Source organism: Rana temporaria, chromosome 3 (genome assembly GCF_905171775.1).
Source record: "Rana temporaria chromosome 3, aRanTem1.1, whole genome shotgun sequence".
NCBI classification, from domain to species: domain Eukaryota; kingdom Metazoa; phylum Chordata; class Amphibia; order Anura; family Ranidae; genus Rana; species Rana temporaria.
In genome coordinates, this window is record NC_053491.1 from 298,967,084 (window position 1) to 298,985,022 (window position 17,939).

The window sequence follows — 17,939 nt, forward strand, 5'->3', positions numbered from 1 at the left end:
CGCACAGATGTCTCTGAAATCGCGCCTAAATCCGGACTGACATACGAGAACGAAATTGTGAGAGTTCAGCTGAACTCGTAAGATTTCATTCCAGCTGTAAGTGTGAACCAGGGCTAAAAGATTATCCACTGAAATCAATGCATCAATCATTCAGAAGCAGATAGTGAATACAATTTTTTTTAATGGGGGGGGGTTCATTGTAGCAGATTGACAGAGTTAAAAGGCAAGTTCAACCTCACTATTGGAGGTGCTTTCTACAATCCCAAAAAAATAAAGTGGTTCTGGGTGGAGTTCTTCTTTTACAAAAATCAATTTGACCACGTATCACTTCCAGTACATTTAAAATCAAGACCATATTGAACACATCCTAGTAATCTGTAGCAGAGGTGGGGGTAAAGGTGGAGGGAAGAAGATTAAAAAAAAAAAAAGCGATCTATGGCCCATTGTAAACACATTTCTTAGGTTCTGTCAAATTATGAAAACATACATATGTGAATACAAAGCAGTTCCTCTTATAGCAGCAACTTGTATTTCATTTAAATTTCAAAAACTAGCAGCAAAGAAGAAAAGAAAGCAAAACAAAACAAACTGTATTCCAAAGTAAGATCTGGCTATATATTTTTAAAGGTCTCTTTGCCTCCTTTATTTTGTGGAAACTACATGATGCCAACAAGGGCTGCTGTGTAGTGCGTTGACTTGCTCACTTGACAGTTCTTACAGACACCTGGCACAAAGGCATCCTTTTTTTTGTGTTCTTACATCCCATTTAAAATGACAGCATATCTGCTTGCACAGCTCAGTTCCAAACTATGTTCATTCGATTATTTTTGTTGAAATCACAGTGTATGCCACATCTTAAAATCATGAGGCCTAGGGACCTAACATTGCAGACGTGGCAATTAATTGGGCCATTGTGTATGGGTTACTGCTGAGAGAGAATTCTCCTCTTGCACACATGATCTATGCAGTGGTTTACTTGGTCACTTGCTGCTGGAGGTGGAGAAGAAACTCGTAATATGATAAGGCCGATTCTGTTCTGTCTTCAATCATGTTCTGCAGGAAAGTTGACTTAGAGCACTCTCATCCCTGAGAATTGAAGAGAATCATTCAGAGTAATAACCAATATCAAAACACAATTATAAATAAATTATTAGACAAGGGAATATGACCCTATGTGGTCACAAAAGTGAAGACCTTAACCACTTCAATACCGGGCATTTCTACCCCTTCCTGCCCAGGGCAAATTTTGAGGTTCCAGTGCTGTCACACGCAGTCATGCAACACTGAAACTAATACAATTCTCCTATAATTTTTTTTCACACAATTTTCCTTTTCGTTTATAAAATCTTGCAAATAATATTTCCTCATAAAATGAAGGAATATTATATACACACACACACACACACACCCACACACACATATATATATATATATACACACACACACATACATACACATATACATACACTTTTTTTTATTTTTTATTACATACTATCACCAGTGCAGTACAGCGTCACCATATAACTAGTGTGGTGGTGACCAGGGTCATTTCCCCCTTAATGACTCGGCCATTTTCTGCGATCTACAAACTATTGGATTGATTTAGGGACATTTATTTTTATTGCTTTTACTAGTAACTGCAGCGATCTGCGATTTTTTAGCGGACGGGCACAAATTTGCGGTGGACAAATCTTACCCCAAATGACACTTTTTGAGGACCAGTGACATTATTACATTGATCAGTGCTAAAAAAAAAAAACACACACACACTGATCAATATAACAATTAAACTGGCAGGGAAGGGGTTAACACTAGGTGGCGATCAAGTGTGTTCCCTAGGTGTGTTGGGCTCACTGGGGACATGACAGAGATCACTGAAAACAGAAGATGACATCCCCTGTCAGAAATGGCAAATCCAGTTCTGCCTTTGTACTAGGCAATCGCGGGTCGCTGGCGGACAGGTACAGCAATTCCCACAGGGCGAACAGACCTGCCACCGTTATAACGACAGCGGCTGGTCGACAAGTGGTAAAAAATAAATAAATAATAAAAAAAAATGTATGCATGTAGATTTTTTTTATATATTATATATAAAAAAATTCTACACGATTTATATAGCGCCAACAGTTTATGCAGTGCTTTACAATGTAGAGGGGAGACAGCACAATTGCAGTACAGAAGGGCCCTGCTTGTAGCACTTACATTCTAAGGGGGGGAGGGTGGTACAACGGTAATCGCGGCAGAGAGTGATTTGATGGGGTGGCTCGGGGACAGTTGTTAGGTGGGTGTGGATAGGCTTCCCCTGAAAAGGATTTTTTGTACTCACCATAAAATCTTCTCTCTGTCGTCCATGGACGGACACAGCCCTCAAGTCTTGACAAGTGGGTTATGTTCCTGTTTACAGGAGAAGACTAGCAGAAACATGTTAGATTTTCAAATACATGTTACTTTAACAGAGTTGAACAGCCCCACCAAGGAGGCGTTCCCTCCGGACATAACCCACCTCCCTGCAGCATGCAGCCTCAGTTCGTAACAAGCAGTACAAACCTAAAAAGGAGGGGTGGGGGCTGTGTCTGTCATGGACGACAGAGAAAAGGATTTTACGGTGAGTACAAAAATCCTATTTTCTCTTATCGTCCATGGACAAACAACAGCCCTCTCAAGTCTTGACAAGTGGACGTCCCCCAAGCAGATGTCAAAAACGAGGGTGGAACAGTATCAGTAAAAAACACACAACTTCACCCCAAACAAGCAGAGCTCCTCAACTGAGGAGGTGCAACTTTAAACAGCTGCCTGCAAACCTTGCGGCCGAAGGAAGCATCTGAAGATGCACTTACATCAACCTTGGAAAAAGTGTGAACGGACGACCAAGTCGCCGCCTGCACACCTGTGAGACAAGACGCTTGATGTCGGAAAGCCCAGGAAGCACCATTGCCCTGGTCAAATGTGCCGTGACCGGAAAGGGCGGGCCCCGTCCTTTAAAAGCATAGGCCTGTATGACGGTCTGCCTGATCCACCGAGAAATGATAGCCGACGAGGACCGTCAGCCCCTTTTGTGGACCAGATACCGATACAAAAAAGTGAGTCAGACCCCGAAAACTGACCCGTAGCTGACCAGGTACACCAAATCTAAGGAATGAAGCGCAACCTCCTTAGGATGCGCCGGCCGAGGACACAAGGATGGAAGTACAATGTCCTCGTTAAGGTGAAATGACGAAACCACCTTCGGAAGAAAGGAAGGTTGCGGACGCAACACCGCCTTATCCTTATGGAGGACCAAGTATAGCGACTTGCAGGACAAAGTATAAAAAGTAGTACTGATTGGTGGCCCTCTATGATAGTACAACCCTGCGCTTTAGGAGTAAACAACAAAGTCCAAAGCAATAAAAAATCTGTCAAGATAAAACCACAAATAAATAAAAATTAAAAGCAGCTGCTTAAAATAAATGTCACTTGATAAAAGCAGGGAAAAATAAAAAACAGCCCGCACAAGCATGTAAATAGTCCTGCAGCAGCGCGCTGCAAACCCCTGGTTTGAAAAAAGATAAAGCTGTGTAGGATGACTCGATCAGATGTGGCTTAGGTATGTGCTCCAATCACCAAAAGGCATTCACCACGTGGGGGGATATAGGGTCCCCTTCGGGGCGAAACATCACCAGATGGTTTCTTTACACTCGCATTTCCATATATATCGCCTCACGTATCACCTTCAGATGTTTGGAAACTGCATACCCTCTCCTATCTTGATCACGTTATTGTATTCAACTTCCCGGGTGCAGGACAAGGCCGCCAACAAAATGGCCACCTTCTGAGATAGTGTCAAGAGAGGAATCGCTCTGATGTCTTCAAAGGGAGGTTTCTGAAGAACCGAGAGCACCAGATTCAAAATCCCAAAGGGGGAAGAGGGGGTCTAAGAGGGGAAGTATATGACGAACCCCCTGCACAAAGGTACCCACTAGAGAATGGGCCACCAAAGGCCCGCTGAAAGAACCAGGCTGAAATCTGTTACCTTAATGGTGCTTAAGGCAAGTTTCTGATCCATTCCACGCTGTAAAAACAGCAGTATCCTGGGACACCGAATACGTCGTGGACGCCAACCTCATCTCTTCACACAGAGATGTAGGCAGGTGCAATGGTAGGATCTTCCTAGAAGAAGACTTCCGTGCCCTCAACATAGACGAGATGACCAAGTAGGAAAGATCTCGGTCCCTTTGAACCTGGCTTTCAATAGCCATGCCGTTAAAGCCAGCGACTCTAAAGCAGGATGGAGTATGGGACCTTGAGACAGAAGGTCCTCCCACATTGGTAGCCGCCAGGGCGCATCCGCCACCAGGGCGCACAAAGTAACTTCAAACGGGGTGTAAACGGAGGGCCCGTGGAATCCAGAAGCTCTACAAAGTATGAGCCAGGAAATATTGGACAATATCTTGTTTTGCTTTAACATGGGTCTGCAATTCACAATATATTCTAGGAGATCTGGAAGATCTCATGACAATGGACGCACAAATAGGGTCAGTAGTCAGCGGAGCGCACTATCTGTTGCGCCTACTACGCAGACTTATCCATTTATCCCTAAAGAAGACGTAGCAGTCGTGGTGGGAACAATCATAAACTCCAGACTGGACTATGCCAACGCACTGTACCTCGGGGACTCCCAAAGTACCAAATCTCCCGCCTGCAAGTCGTACAGAATACGGCCGCCAGACTGGTGATTGGGAAAAAAAAATGGGAATCAATCTCACCCCTTCGCTGAGAACCCCTTCACTGGCTGCCCAGTAAAAGACAGAATTGCATTTTAAAGCACTCTGCCTGACACTAAGTGCATCCATGGAGGCTCCGCAATATCTTTGCGACAAGATAGAACCTCACAATTCGAATCGCGTTTTGCGAATCCACCGCGACCAAAATCTGGTCAGGATACCAAAAAACTAATTACAAGTCCAAAGGAGAAAGAAGGTTTGCTTTCCAGGGTCCTAGACCTATGGAACGCTTTACCAACCAGCATTCGGTTGGAGGAAAACCACCTGATTTTCCAGAAGACGGATCAAAACTCTGCTCTTTTGAGGTCATGAGTCACAGACAACTAGCGCCCAGAAGCGATTCAGTTCGCATGTGTTGCGCTCTATAAATTTTCATTCATTCATTCATTCAACTAATTTACCAGGTTGTTGATTCTGAACTCAAACAGGTTAATTGAAAGAGTTACTCATTCAATGTGGGAACACAGACTGTTAGGTGTTAATGTCGTCTGTTGTGATGTAAATGAATCTAGTATGGCTTCTGAAGCATCTTCATTGTGTGGTGCTAATGACCCTGTATTGTGTGACAGGTTATTGATGATAAATGTGTATTGCAAGTTTAATAGACAGTCTAAAGGTCAGATGTCTGACTTATCAGCTGTAGTCAATTAGTTCAGGTAAAATTATGTCTACTAAAGGAATGTGTATTGTATAGCAGGTGTCCTATCTTGAAAGGTCATATCTCGGAGTCACCTTGTCTGGGTAAATGATTAATTAGTTAATGTAAATGAGATCAAGAGCTGTGCCAGAAAGTCTACCCAAAAGATGTGTATTGGGCTCCTTGTGTCCTGTTGTGGGTGGAGTTGAGTCATTGTTCATTGTTGGTTACTGATTGTATAGAAGAGCCTGGTTTTCCTCATTAAAGGATCTATTCATTTTGACCACCTCAAACAGAGCGGTGTCTCGTTATTGGGGTTCGTTTGCCTGACTGTGGCGTGTCGATAGCAGTCTTGGGTTGGAATGAAATGTCGTAAACAAATTTAACCCCTGTCCCATTTGGGGTTCCGTTACACGGGAAAAGGCATAAATAAACAGATACTGACCCAACGGGGCGCCAACGCGTCCACCCAAGGATCTCTGGACCTGGCCACGTACTCGACAACTTGCGGTTGAGATGAGAGGCCAGAGATCCACATCCAGTGTGCCCCCACCTCCTGCAAAGGAGTTGAAACACCTCCGGATGCAATGACCATTCTCCCTGGTTCAGCATCTGGCGACTCAGGTAGTCTGCCTGCCAGTTTTCTACGCCCAAAATGTAGACAGCCGAAACGCTTCTTTCCGCCCCAACTTAGGATGTGAGCGACCTCAGACGCTGCAAGCCCGAGCTCAGAGTTCCCCTGATGGTTGACATTAAGCACCGCGTGGCATTATCCGACTGATCCTGATTGGGCGACCTTGCAACCTCCTCGACCACAAGAGGCATAGTCCTGATCGCCCGAAGTTCCAGGACATTGATCGGCGACGGGATTCCTCTACAGTCCAGCGACCCTGGGCAGACTGGACCCCCCAGACCCCCCCCCCCCCCCCCCCCAGCCCGTGTGGCTGGCGTCCGTCGTAATCACCGTCCACTGAAGGGAAGAAACGACTTCCTGGACCGAAGAGCCAGGATCTCAGCCACCAATTCAGAGAGACCCTGACCCAGGCGGCTGACCTGTATCTGGCAATCCAGAGACAATGGAGATTTGTTCCATTTGAACAGGATCTCCTTCTGTAATACTTGTGTGGAAATGGGCATTCGGTACGGCCTCGAACGAGGCTACAATGAGGCCCAGAACTCGCATTCAAAACCGGGAGACAACAATTTACGGGATGCCAACACTCTCACTGCAGACTGAAGGGTCTGCAATTTCTCCAGGGTAGAAAGAATCAACCTCAGATATTCCAAGCGCTGAGTCGGAATCAGGACAGACTTCTGAACATTCAACACTCACCCAAATTCTTGGAGGGTCTGGCTGGCTGGCATCCTCCTCTAATTCTGAGCCAGAAGCTGTTTTCAGAAGATCGTCTAAGTAGCCACGATGGCAATGCCTTGCAGTCTCAGCAAGCTAGGATCGGTGTGAGCACTTGGCGAAAACTGTGCCAACGCCAGGCCAAAAGGAGGGGCCACAAATTGATAGTGGTCCTCCCCGATCGCAAATCGCAGAAACCTCTGGTGACTTGCCGCAAAATTGGGACATGCAAGTATGCGTCCTTGATATCCAAGGATGCCAGAAGTCTCCCGGATGGAGCGCAGCTACCACTGAACGAAATGGATTCCATGCAGAACTTCCTTGCCCTTCACAAAGGCATTTAGGGGCCTTGAGGTCCAGGATTGGACGGACCCCGTCCTTCTTCGGGACCACAAACAGATTAGAATAAAATCCCTGAAACCTCTCGTCCTGCGGAACGGGTAAAATTACCTTGCAACTTAGCAAGTCCTGTACTACCCTCAACAGGTCAGCCCGACGAGCCGGGAGGAGAGGGAGACTTGAGGGAAAGAATCCGTTCGGGGGATAGGAAAGAAACTATCTTGTACCCCGAAGAGACCACCTCGCAGACCCACTGGTCGGAGAGCAGGGAGGTCCACCGAGTCGTGAACCTACAAAGCCGGTCCCCCCCACCCAAGAGTCGGGAGGGGGCAAGACTTCATGCAGTGGCGGGTTTGGACCCGGTTTGTTCGGCTTACACACCCAGGGACGTTTCTGTCATCCAGCAGAGCTCTTGCAGCCCTGACGAAAATACCGCTTCTGTGTGGAAAAGAAGGACCCAGTTTACGGCGGGCTTCTTCCCCCTTGGTGGACTGAGGGAGGAGAGTGCTCTTCCCTCCAGTGACATCCTTGATAATGTCGTCCAGCGAGGATCCAAAAAGCCTCCCACCTTTGAAGGGTAAATCCGCCAGGGTTTTTTTAGAGGCTTGGTCAGCAGACCAGCATTTCAACCAGAGGAGGCGGCGTAAAACCACCTCCAAAACAGAAGCCCTGGATATCAAGAGTGCGGCATCCAGTGAAGCATCACAGACATATACAAGGCCCTGGACCAGCTGGTCCGCTAGCCTAATAAATTCAGGAGGGAGCTGGTGCTCCTCTACAGTCTGGTGCAACATTTTTGCCCATTCAGTGAGTGTCTGAGACACCAGGGTTGTGGCCACAAAAGGCCGCAAGGCAGACCCCAGCATGGTAAACATGGAACGTGTTAGTGCTTCGGATTTTCTATCAGACTGATCCTTAAAAGCAGGGGTTCCCTTTATAGGGAGAGTGGTTACCTTATTTAACCGGGCAACTGGAGGGTCAACCACCAGAGAAGCCCACTTTTTTAGAAGGCTCTCCTCAAAGGGTACACAGAACTGCCCAGGCGGTGAGGGACTAAAAAAGCCTTCTGGCGGCCTTTTCCCATCTATGAACTTATTAAAGAAGGCACATAAGGAAAAAAACTTTCACAGAGCGGTCCTGCTTTGTGTGACCGAAAAAAGACAGAGCCCCTCAGCGGAAGCTCAGCTGCACTATCCAGCTTAAGGGAGTCCCTTACAGCATTGATAAGTGCACTGACAAGTGCCTTGTCATGCACCGCCCCAATTGAGGGGTGTTTCTCACAAGAAGGTCCTGGTCCACACGTTCAGATAAAACAGAACCAGGGACCTGAGCCCGCAGCCATGTCCTGGTCCAATTCAGAGCATTCCCCAGGGATGGGGGGGGGGGTCGCTTTTTTACCCCCACCCCTTACGTCGCACGCCGCTTCCACCCTGGCAACAAATGTTTCAGGACTGCCGACAAAGTGCCTATGGGAACCGCAGGTGCAGGAGCACCAGCTGCCACCTCTGGCATGTTTGGGGAAGAAGAACCAGATACTGACTCCATTACAGACGCTCCAGGGCCCTATACAGACTTGAATAAAAAACATCCTCCTGCTGCGCTGACCGGGGGGGGGGTGTTAACCCAGGGGACTCACCACCACAGGAGGAGACTGCCACAGCGCCGCTGCCCACCCTCAGTACACAGCATGTGTGAGAGGAGAAAAAACGTGCGATAAAGCCTTGAGGTATTTGTGAGGAGTACTGTGCTGCGCACCGTAGGAACCAGCACTAGAGGCCAAATGCTCTTCCAAGATGGCCGCCGAGCGCTTTAGATAGAGCAGAACACAGCCCAGTAAAATGGCAGACCCGCAATAGTAATCTGCACCATAGCGCGGCCACTACAAAATCGCTGCCAATGGGATTTTTTAATGCAACTGAAAACCACCTAAAAAATGGGGGCGAAACGCCCGCTTTAAGCATGGTAAGCCTAATTAGGCTGAAACAGTGGCAAAAACTCCTCTTTGTAAAATGACCCCCCCAGCAATAGAAACGCAGGCAGACGCACCACAGTCCCCACAATAGGCACCCCCCCCCCACAGCAGCAATATGCAGCAGAGGGCAAAAGGAGCAGGGAATGGAGGGACCCCCGAACCCCAGGAATGCTCAGCCGTACCAACCCAACCTAGGCGGGAGGGACTGTACTTACCCGTCCACCGCGAGGACTCACCGACAATTCCTGACAGGAATACAACCATGTTGGAGGTAGCTATCGGCCCGGTCCCCTGTGAGTGAGACAACACCACAGCCCAGCGAGCGGAAAGCTCACCGGCCACCCCAGGAGTCACGAGGTATGTCGTGGCAGAACCAGCCTTTTTGCAAAGGTGTCCCTCACGCTCCCTGGCCGGACTGAGACTACAAGGATCTATATATCCAGCCCGTCTCTCAGACCACAGTTGATAGAAGATCTTTTAAGAAAAAAAAAAAAAATGTTTTCCTCAGGTGCTGGGCCCAAAAGGGAGCCATACGTCCTTCTCCTTTGCTAGGCAGAAAGAAACTGAGGCTGCATGCTTCATGGAGGTCGGTTATGTCTGGATGGGCCGCCCCCTGGGCGGGGCTTTTCAACTATGTTAAAGTAACATGTATTTGAATATCTAACATGTTTCTGCCTAGTCCTCTCCTGCAAACAGGAACATAACCCACTTGTCAAGACTTGAGGGCTGTATCCGTCCATTGACGATGAGAAAAAATATTTTTCAGGGATCTCTTAAAGGTGGACAGGGTAGGGGCTGATCGGACATACCGGGGGCAGGGAGTTCCAGATGATGGGAGAGGCTCTGGAGAAGTCTTGAAGGCGAGCATGGGAGGAGGTAACAAGGGAGCTTAGAGAGGGCGATATCTGCAGATGAGGTTGATGATGTAGATGGGGGTGATGTTGTGAATGGCCTTGTATGTTGTGGTTAGCATTTTGAATTTTACACGGTGCGGTAGGGGAAGCCAGTGAAGGGATTGGCAGAGAGGAGCAGCAGTCACGGATCAGTTAGTGAGGTGAATTAGTCTAGCAGCAGAATTCATAATAGACTGAAGGGGGGATAGCCTGCGTAATAGTAGGCCATTAAGGAGAGAGTTGCAGTAGTCAAGGCGGGATATAAATCAAGGAGTGAATAAGTTGCTTTGTGGTGTCAGTCAGGAAAGGTCGAATTATAATAATATAACAGTGTACCACTCTGGGGCGTTGATCAGGACTGTATCTCCAGTGGACACGGCGGGTGATAGATCGCAGGTTGGAGTGAGTGCACTCTCAGGAGGATGTCGTATGAGCAATAGGGTTCCAGGGTTTTACAATACAATTTTCTAGGAAATAAGCCAAGGGCTGGTGTCAGAAATGCACAGAGACACACATGGTATGTGCCTACCAGACTTGCAGCCACTGTACAGTACTCAAGACAACATTATAAGCTTGCCATCTGATGTCTACAGGTGCCTTAAAGTGTTTGTTACCCCAACATTTCATATACCCGATATGTAGCTGCTGTACTGGTGTGAAAAAGTTGTGTTCTCCTTGCATGGCTTCCTTTATGTGAAATCCCTAGTGCTAGTCCCTTTGCTTTCCTATTAAAAACTGACCACACTGTCCAGTTCTGGTGACCAATCCTCAGGAAGGATGTGCTGGAACTGGAGAGTTCAGAGAAGGGCGTCCAAGCTAATAAGGGGACAGGATGACCGCAGTTCTGAGGAAAGACTACACACGTTAAACGTAATTCTTCTGAGAAGAGGCCGCATGAAAGATTAGATGGCGATATTACAAATACCGCAAAGGTGAGCCCAGCATAGGGAGGTAACTATTCAGTTTCAGGGAGTATAGGAAGACATGGGTCCACTCAATGAGATTGGAAGAGAAACGGTTTTAACATTTTTACAGTCAAGGCAGTAAGGATATGGAACTCACGTCAACATTCGGTGGGGTCAGCAGTATGAGGCCCTATACTGCATACATTTGAGGGTCCCCACCCGTTGGATTCACACCAGGAATCATATGCTTTCCAGATTCTATAACAGATGAGTCTGGAAGCCGGCTTTCTAGCATTAATGAGAGTGGCGAGAACTGGCCCTGAGAGCCCCCGTTTCTTCAATAAGTAGGTTTCACAGCCAAACTATCAAATTTATCTTTGGTAAGGAAGGATGGAACACTGGACCCTGCGACAGCAGGTCTTGGCAAAGTGGAAGAATCCAAGGTTTCCCCACCGCCATCTTATGATTTTGGTGTACCAGGACCTTCTGGGCCAATTCGAAGCCACCAGGAGTACTGGTATTCCCTCTATTTTGATTTTGCAAAGCAGTCTCTCTAAGAGTGGAACTGGAGGAAATGCATCGATCAGGGAAAATTGATCCCAGAAACATTAGTGCATCCGTTCCGAGGCTAGAGGATCTCTTATCCTTGACACAAAAGGTGTCCACTTTCTTGTTGAACCTGGAAGCTAGCAAGTATACATGCCAGGGTCCCCCATTTCTGGCATATAGCCTGAAAAATGTCGGGTGGAGAGACCACTCTCCTGGTCACCGCTTCTGGCGGCTCAGATAATCCGCTTGCCAATTTTTCTACCCCTGGAATGAAGATTGCAGGAAGACCAAGGAATATGTCTCTTTCCGCCCATACCAATATCTGGTTCACTTCTCTCTGGGCATCCCCGACTCTGGGTGCCCCCTTGATGATTGATATAAGCTACCGCAGTAGCATTGTCGGGTTGAATCCAAACAGGGTAAGCCAGTAACCTGCGTGTCCAGGTTCTGAGAGCCAAGTACACTGGCCAAAATCTCCAATATGTTGAATGGGCAGGCTCCCTTTCGAACTTGGACCAAGTTCCCTTGGGCCGAGGCCTCTTCCAGAATTGCCCCCAAGCCAGAAAGGCTGGCATCCGTAGATACCACCCTTCCAGGTGACCGGGAGGAAGGATTGTCCGGTTCGCAAATTCTTGGTGTTTAGCCACCAACTGAAGCTTTGGCGCACCATTAAAGACCAGGTGCCTTGGTAAATCCAGAGCTTGGATTCTCCAGTTCGAGGTAGTCAGGATACTGTTTTGCAGCAGTCTCTAATGAAACTGGGCATAAGGAACGTCCTCGAAGGAGGACACCATCTTCCCCAATAACTTCATGCAGAGGCGAATGGATGGTCCCTTTGTCTTGACCATGTGTACCAGTTCTTTTAAAGATTAGATATTTGGCTCTGGAAGGAATACTCTTGTTTTGGGCCGTGTCTATGACTAGGCCTAAATAATCCACCCTTCTCAGGGGATGCAGAGAGGATTTCTGTAGGTTTAGGATCCACCCTAAATGCTCTAGGTATTTTACTGTACTGAGCACACTGATTTACCCATGCTACCAGGAGTAGGTCGTCTAGATAAGCCGTCACCGCTATGCCCTGCGCCCTAAGATTTGCCAAAAGCGGGGCCAGAACCTTTGTAAATACCCGGGGTGCAGTAGCCAAGCCAAAAGGCAGAGCCACAAACTGGTAGTGGCGGTGTTCTACTGCGAACTAGGAACTTTTGGTGAGCGGATGTATAGGTACGTGCAAGTATGCGTCTTTGAGGTCTATTGAGGCAAAGAATTCTCCGCCTTGTAGGGTGGAGACCACCGATCGAAGTCTCCATTTGGAAATGGAGAATGTTCAGAAACAGATTCAGAGCTTTTAGATCCAGTATGGGTTTGACATCACCATTCGGTTTTGGAACCACAAAGAGGTTTGAATTAAACACTGAACCTTGCTCTTTTAGGGGGACTTCCATGATTACCCCCTGGGGCATCAAGTGATCCAAAGCTTAGAAGGGTTCTCTTTTTAATGGATCTTTGGAGATGGTTGAACTCAAACTGATAAGGTGGGATTTCTTGGAATTCCAGTTTGTACCCTAGGGATACTGTGGAAATTGCCCACTTGTCCTGAATCTGTCTGCCAAGCAGCTCCCCCAACTCGGCCGAGCGGGGCGCCCCTTCATAAGGGGGTTTTGGGGTTCTGCTTGTTATTTTTTTGACCCCATGGTTTTATGTGACCCTGGACTTGACCCTTGGTTTTGGCTCTTGTGGCTGGCTGAGAATGCCATCGCCACTGTCTGGAGGCTGAGGTCCTGGGAACCGGGGAGAGAGAATGTTTAAAACAGGGGCGCTTGTTGTTCTTGTCTGGTAACAGTAGTTTTGCCACATGAAATTTTTTGGATATATTTATCCAGATCTTCCCCAAAGAGACGTTCCCCATGGAAAGGGAAACCGGCCAAGAGTTTTTTTACATGGAGCTTTAGCTGACCAATGCTTTAACCAAAGAATTCTGCGCATATGTACCAGCTCGAGTGAGGCGGTATGCTTGCTGAATAGAATCTTTTAGCATCCACTGTAAAACATAAGGCCTTAGGCAGGTTCTCCCAGTTTGACCCGATCTGGGGGAAGATCTTTAAGCCCTTTGCTTCACTTGTTCTTTTAGGACCTAACACATACCAACCGCTGCCACAGCAGGTTGGGTTACGGCGCCAGCCATAAGAAACGAGGATTTAAGTAAAGATTCCAATTTCTTTTCAGAAGGATCTTTAAATACCTGAGCACAAGTTAGGTTTCTATTTACACAAGAAATGGCTGCATCTACTGTAGGCAGTTTCCACGTCTTGGTAAATGTTTCGTCCATAGGATAAAGCACCTCAAATTTCCTGGGAGGAAAAAAAAACAAAAAACGCTTGTCTGGATGTAACCGGTCTGCATAAATAAGATTCTCCAATAAAGGATGAACCGGAAAGGAACAAGCAGCCTGCAAGGATTTTAATGAACCCAGGGAGGAGACAGGTGACTCGGGTAACTCAGAAGAGGGCAACTTAAATGTCGAACGCACAGCTTCAGCATAACATTGCACCTGCAATTTAAGAATCTGAGAAGCAGAAAAAGGTTCTTCTGAAACCCCTGATCCATCCGACTGTTCCTCATCCTTATCCCCCTATGGTGCTACATTCTCATCCTCACTATCAGATCATTCTGAAAGAGGATCTAGGACTACAGAAGGGGACCTACTTTGATTTTTTTTTTCCTTACTGAGAGGACTTTGCGATTAAAAGCAGCAATTCTCCCTTCCAACTGTTTAAAACAACTGCCAAGGTGTCTTCAGTGACAGGAGCTGGCACCAAAGGAGAGGCTGCTATTCCTGACAAAGGTAATGGCTCATTCTGTACAGGTGCCTCAAATCTTAGAGGGGAGGATGGTACTAGGCAGCTAGGACCCCACGGACTCAGGCGGCGATGCTCTGGTGCCCTTCTTTGATGTCCCTGTATTCCTCCTATGGGAAGACAGTCTAAGCCAAAAGCAGAGGTACAAACAATGCATACACTACTGTGCTAGTTTAGCAATTTACATAAAGTATGCAACTAATCACACAGCCTTGATGCTGAGCAGGTGTCCAGAAGGGCCTGGATCCAACCACAGAGAAGCTTACGTGCCCCAAGCTGTCCCTGTTCATGGAGAGCTCTCAAGCGTCTGAGATAATTTTCGAAACTCCCGCCTTGCGCCTGCGTAGTAGAGCGGCGTGCACGTCCCAGTGCCCACTCGCATGACCACACCCCCCCCTTTCCGGCCGCGCACTGTAAAAAGCGCAGCGCGCGTGTAGAGGGAATTTCGGAAATACCCAAGTGAAGATAGGATCAGGATCAGCAAGCAGTCATACCTCACTGAAAGGTTCCTTTTTGCTGTCCATGCAGAGCTTTTAGCAGAGGAAGTGTGCTGTCTGAGGAACAGTGACACTGAACTGGTTCTGGAGCATGGTGAGTTAATATCAGCTCTTCACTCCCTCTAGTGGCGGACATAGGCAAGACAACACTACTCAAAAAAAAAGAGAAGTCCTTAAAGTGGTTGTAAACCCACTCTTACAACTTGCACCTACAGGTAAGCCTAGATTAGGGCTTACCTGTAGGTGCAAGAAAGATCTCCTTAACCTACACGGTTAAGTTTGATTCACACCTATGCATGTTGCTTTTGAGCGTTTTTGCAGTGCTTGCTGCGTTTTTCGACACGCGTTTTTTTTTAGCCGGACATTTTTACATTTCCTCTAACAACCAGCTATAGACAGGTAACAAAAAAAAAAAACGCAAATCGTGGCACTTGCATTTTGGATCGGTCCATTTAATTATATTACATGCAAAACGCTGCTTTTTGCTGAAAAAAAAAGTCCCCGACCCTTTCCAAAAACGCAGAGGCACAAAAAAAGCATTGAAGTGAACATTTTCCATAGGAAACCATGTTAAAAAAAATTCCTGCATTTCTGCAAAATGCATTAGTGTGAAAGGAGCCTTAAGGAGAATTTTGCAGAAAACACTGCACTGATGTGTACGCGAAATGCGCGCCGTAGACAACGGCACACTGAGCGTCCAGGCATTATGATTGTGATCATGCCGGGATTATGCCAGTCCCCCGCGCACATATGCGCGGGATTGTGCATGCCCCGTGGTGCATGCGTGGGAGTAAGTCATCGCCGCTCCAGCCAATAACAGCGCCGGAGCAGCGATACCCGGAAGAAGCGAGGAGGGGGACATGGCGGAGGCAGAGAATGAGAAGCGCTTCGAAGGCCTCGATCTCAGGCAAGTTCATTCATACTAGCTCATTATGCTTTTCTCTTGCAGGGCTTTTTCCCCCCACTTAACCTTATCCCGCCGCAGGACTGCTGAAGGCCAGACAGTACCAATCTTCACCCATGACAGTGGGTATGTTGTGGCAACGTTCAGGGATATGGGTTTTATAGTTAAAGAAGGCCTCTGCCAGAAACTTTTGCGCATTTTCAAATAGCCAAAGTACTGGATCCCAGAGTCCAGTCCTCAGAAGAGAGACATTACAGGCAACAACCTCGGTCTTCTGCGAGGCCCGGGTACCATCCATTTTTTAGCGTATTTAATAGGCTTCTTGGATGGATCCGTTTGTGTAGCTCTTCTTAGCACATCCTTAATCGCGACCATCACCTGAGACACTGGCAAAAAAACTGAGATACTTCCCTTATGGAGGGGTTATATAGAGGGGAACCAGTCTTCATTGGGTGTGCCAGTGTCCAATCACCTCTGGTGAACTATACAACCCACTATTGTAATGATTAAAGGCTCTGTGTCCCGTGGTGTACGAAAAAGAAATGGTATTTATGTTTTTCTTTTTTTATATATCTATACAAAAATGTTTTGCCTTTCATTTAGATTTTAAACTGAATGGGTTGTTTTACAAGGTGATCATTTACAATCACTTTAACCACTTGCCTACTGGGCAATTTCAACCCCTTCCTGCCCAGGCCCAATTCTCAGCTTCAGCACTGTAACAATTTGAATTGCGTTTTTCATGCAACACTGTCCCAAACAAAACTTTATTTTTTGGAACAGATGGAGCTTTCTTTTGGTAATATTTAATCGCCACCGTTTTTTTATTTTTTGCCAAAAAAAAAAAAAAAGACTGAAAATTTTGAAGGAAAAAAAAAAAAAACTGAAGATTTTCTTAGTTTCTGTTATAACATTTTCAACATTTTTCTCCTTCACTTATGTGCGCTGATGGGCACCGAGAAGGCGGCACTAATCATTAGAACACTGATGATCAGGTGTCCCGATTAGGTAGTGTAGATGTCTGTGTGAGGTTAGAACTGCCGATAACCGGCAACTCCTATTTACACTGTGATTGGACACAGCTGGTCACATGGTAAAGAGCACTCCGATTGGCACTCCACCCCCATCTGTGATCAGCTGTGTCCGAAGGAGGGACAGCCATAGCGCAGGGCAGGAGTGGTTAAAGTAGACCAGGCATGTCCAAAGTCCGGCCTGGGGGCCAAATGTGGTCCCCCTGTTGATTTAATATGCCCCCCTGGGGATTTGGATATATATATATTGTTTGTGGCCCCCAGGGCCACAAAAGATATAATACTGTATTTATTGGCCCTGCCTTGGAGGGGACAGGGAGGGGGGCAGGACAAGCGCCGTTAGATTACATGAAGAGACTCTCATATTGGAAGTCCCGGCTGCATTGGTTTGTCAAGGGTAAGGCTGCATTGGTTGCAAGGGTAAGGCTGCATTGGTTGCAAGGGTAAGGCTGCATTGGTTGCAAGGGTAAGGCTGCATTGGTTGCAAGGGTAAGGCTGCATTGGTTGCAAGGGTAAGGCTGCATTGGGTTGCAAGGGTAAGGCTGCATTGGTGGCAAGGGTAAGGCTGCATTGGTGGCAAGGGTAGGCTGCATTGGTGGCAAGGGTAAGGCTGCATTGGTGGCAAGGGTAAGGCTGCATTGGTGGCAAGGGTAAGGCTGCATTGGGTGGCAGGGTAAGGCTGCAATGGTGGCAAGGGTAAGGCTGCATGGTGGCAAGGGTAAGGCTGCATTTGGTGGCAAGGGTAAGGGCTGCATTGGTGGCAATGGTAAGGGCTGCATTGGTGGCAATGGTAAGGGCTTGCATTGGTGGCAATGGTAAGGGCTGCAATTGGTGGCAATGGTAAGGGCTGCATTGGTGGCATGGTAAGGGCTGCATTGGTGGCAATGGTAAGGGCTGCATTGGTGGCAATGGTAAGGGCTGCATTGGTGGCAATGGTAAGGGCTGCATTGGTGGCAATGGTAAGGGCTGCATTGGTGGCAATGGTAAGGCTGCATTCATGGCAAGGTAAGGCTGCATTAATGGCAATGGTAAGCCTGTGTGTGTTATACGCCGATAAATCCGGTATATCCAAATAACACGCCCAAGCTCATTCCTTAGTCCTAAGCAGCGCTCTGGGATTCATTGGGGCCACACAAAAAAATATATACAGTATATCCAAATAACACGCCCAAGCTCAGTCTCTTCGCCACCACAGCCACAAAGGCAAGAGAATTCTTATTGGGCAGTGTATTAGTGCTCAGACGAA

At 47.2% G+C, this 17,939-nt stretch overlaps 1 protein-coding gene across 1 annotated transcript in view; it reads right to left on the reverse strand.

The window, feature by feature from the left end:
* Nucleotides 1-589: 589 nt before the first annotated feature.
* SEC24A (SEC24 homolog A, COPII coat complex component) overlaps nucleotides 590-17,939 on the reverse strand; it is a 321,040-nt gene continuing 303,690 nt past the window's right edge. The window contains 2 exon segments of the mRNA XM_040344770.1: nucleotides 590-1,077; nucleotides 12,739-12,748. Of these exon segments, the coding sequence (XP_040200704.1) occupies nucleotides 973-1,077; nucleotides 12,739-12,748 (115 nt within the window). The 3' untranslated portion in view covers nucleotides 590-972.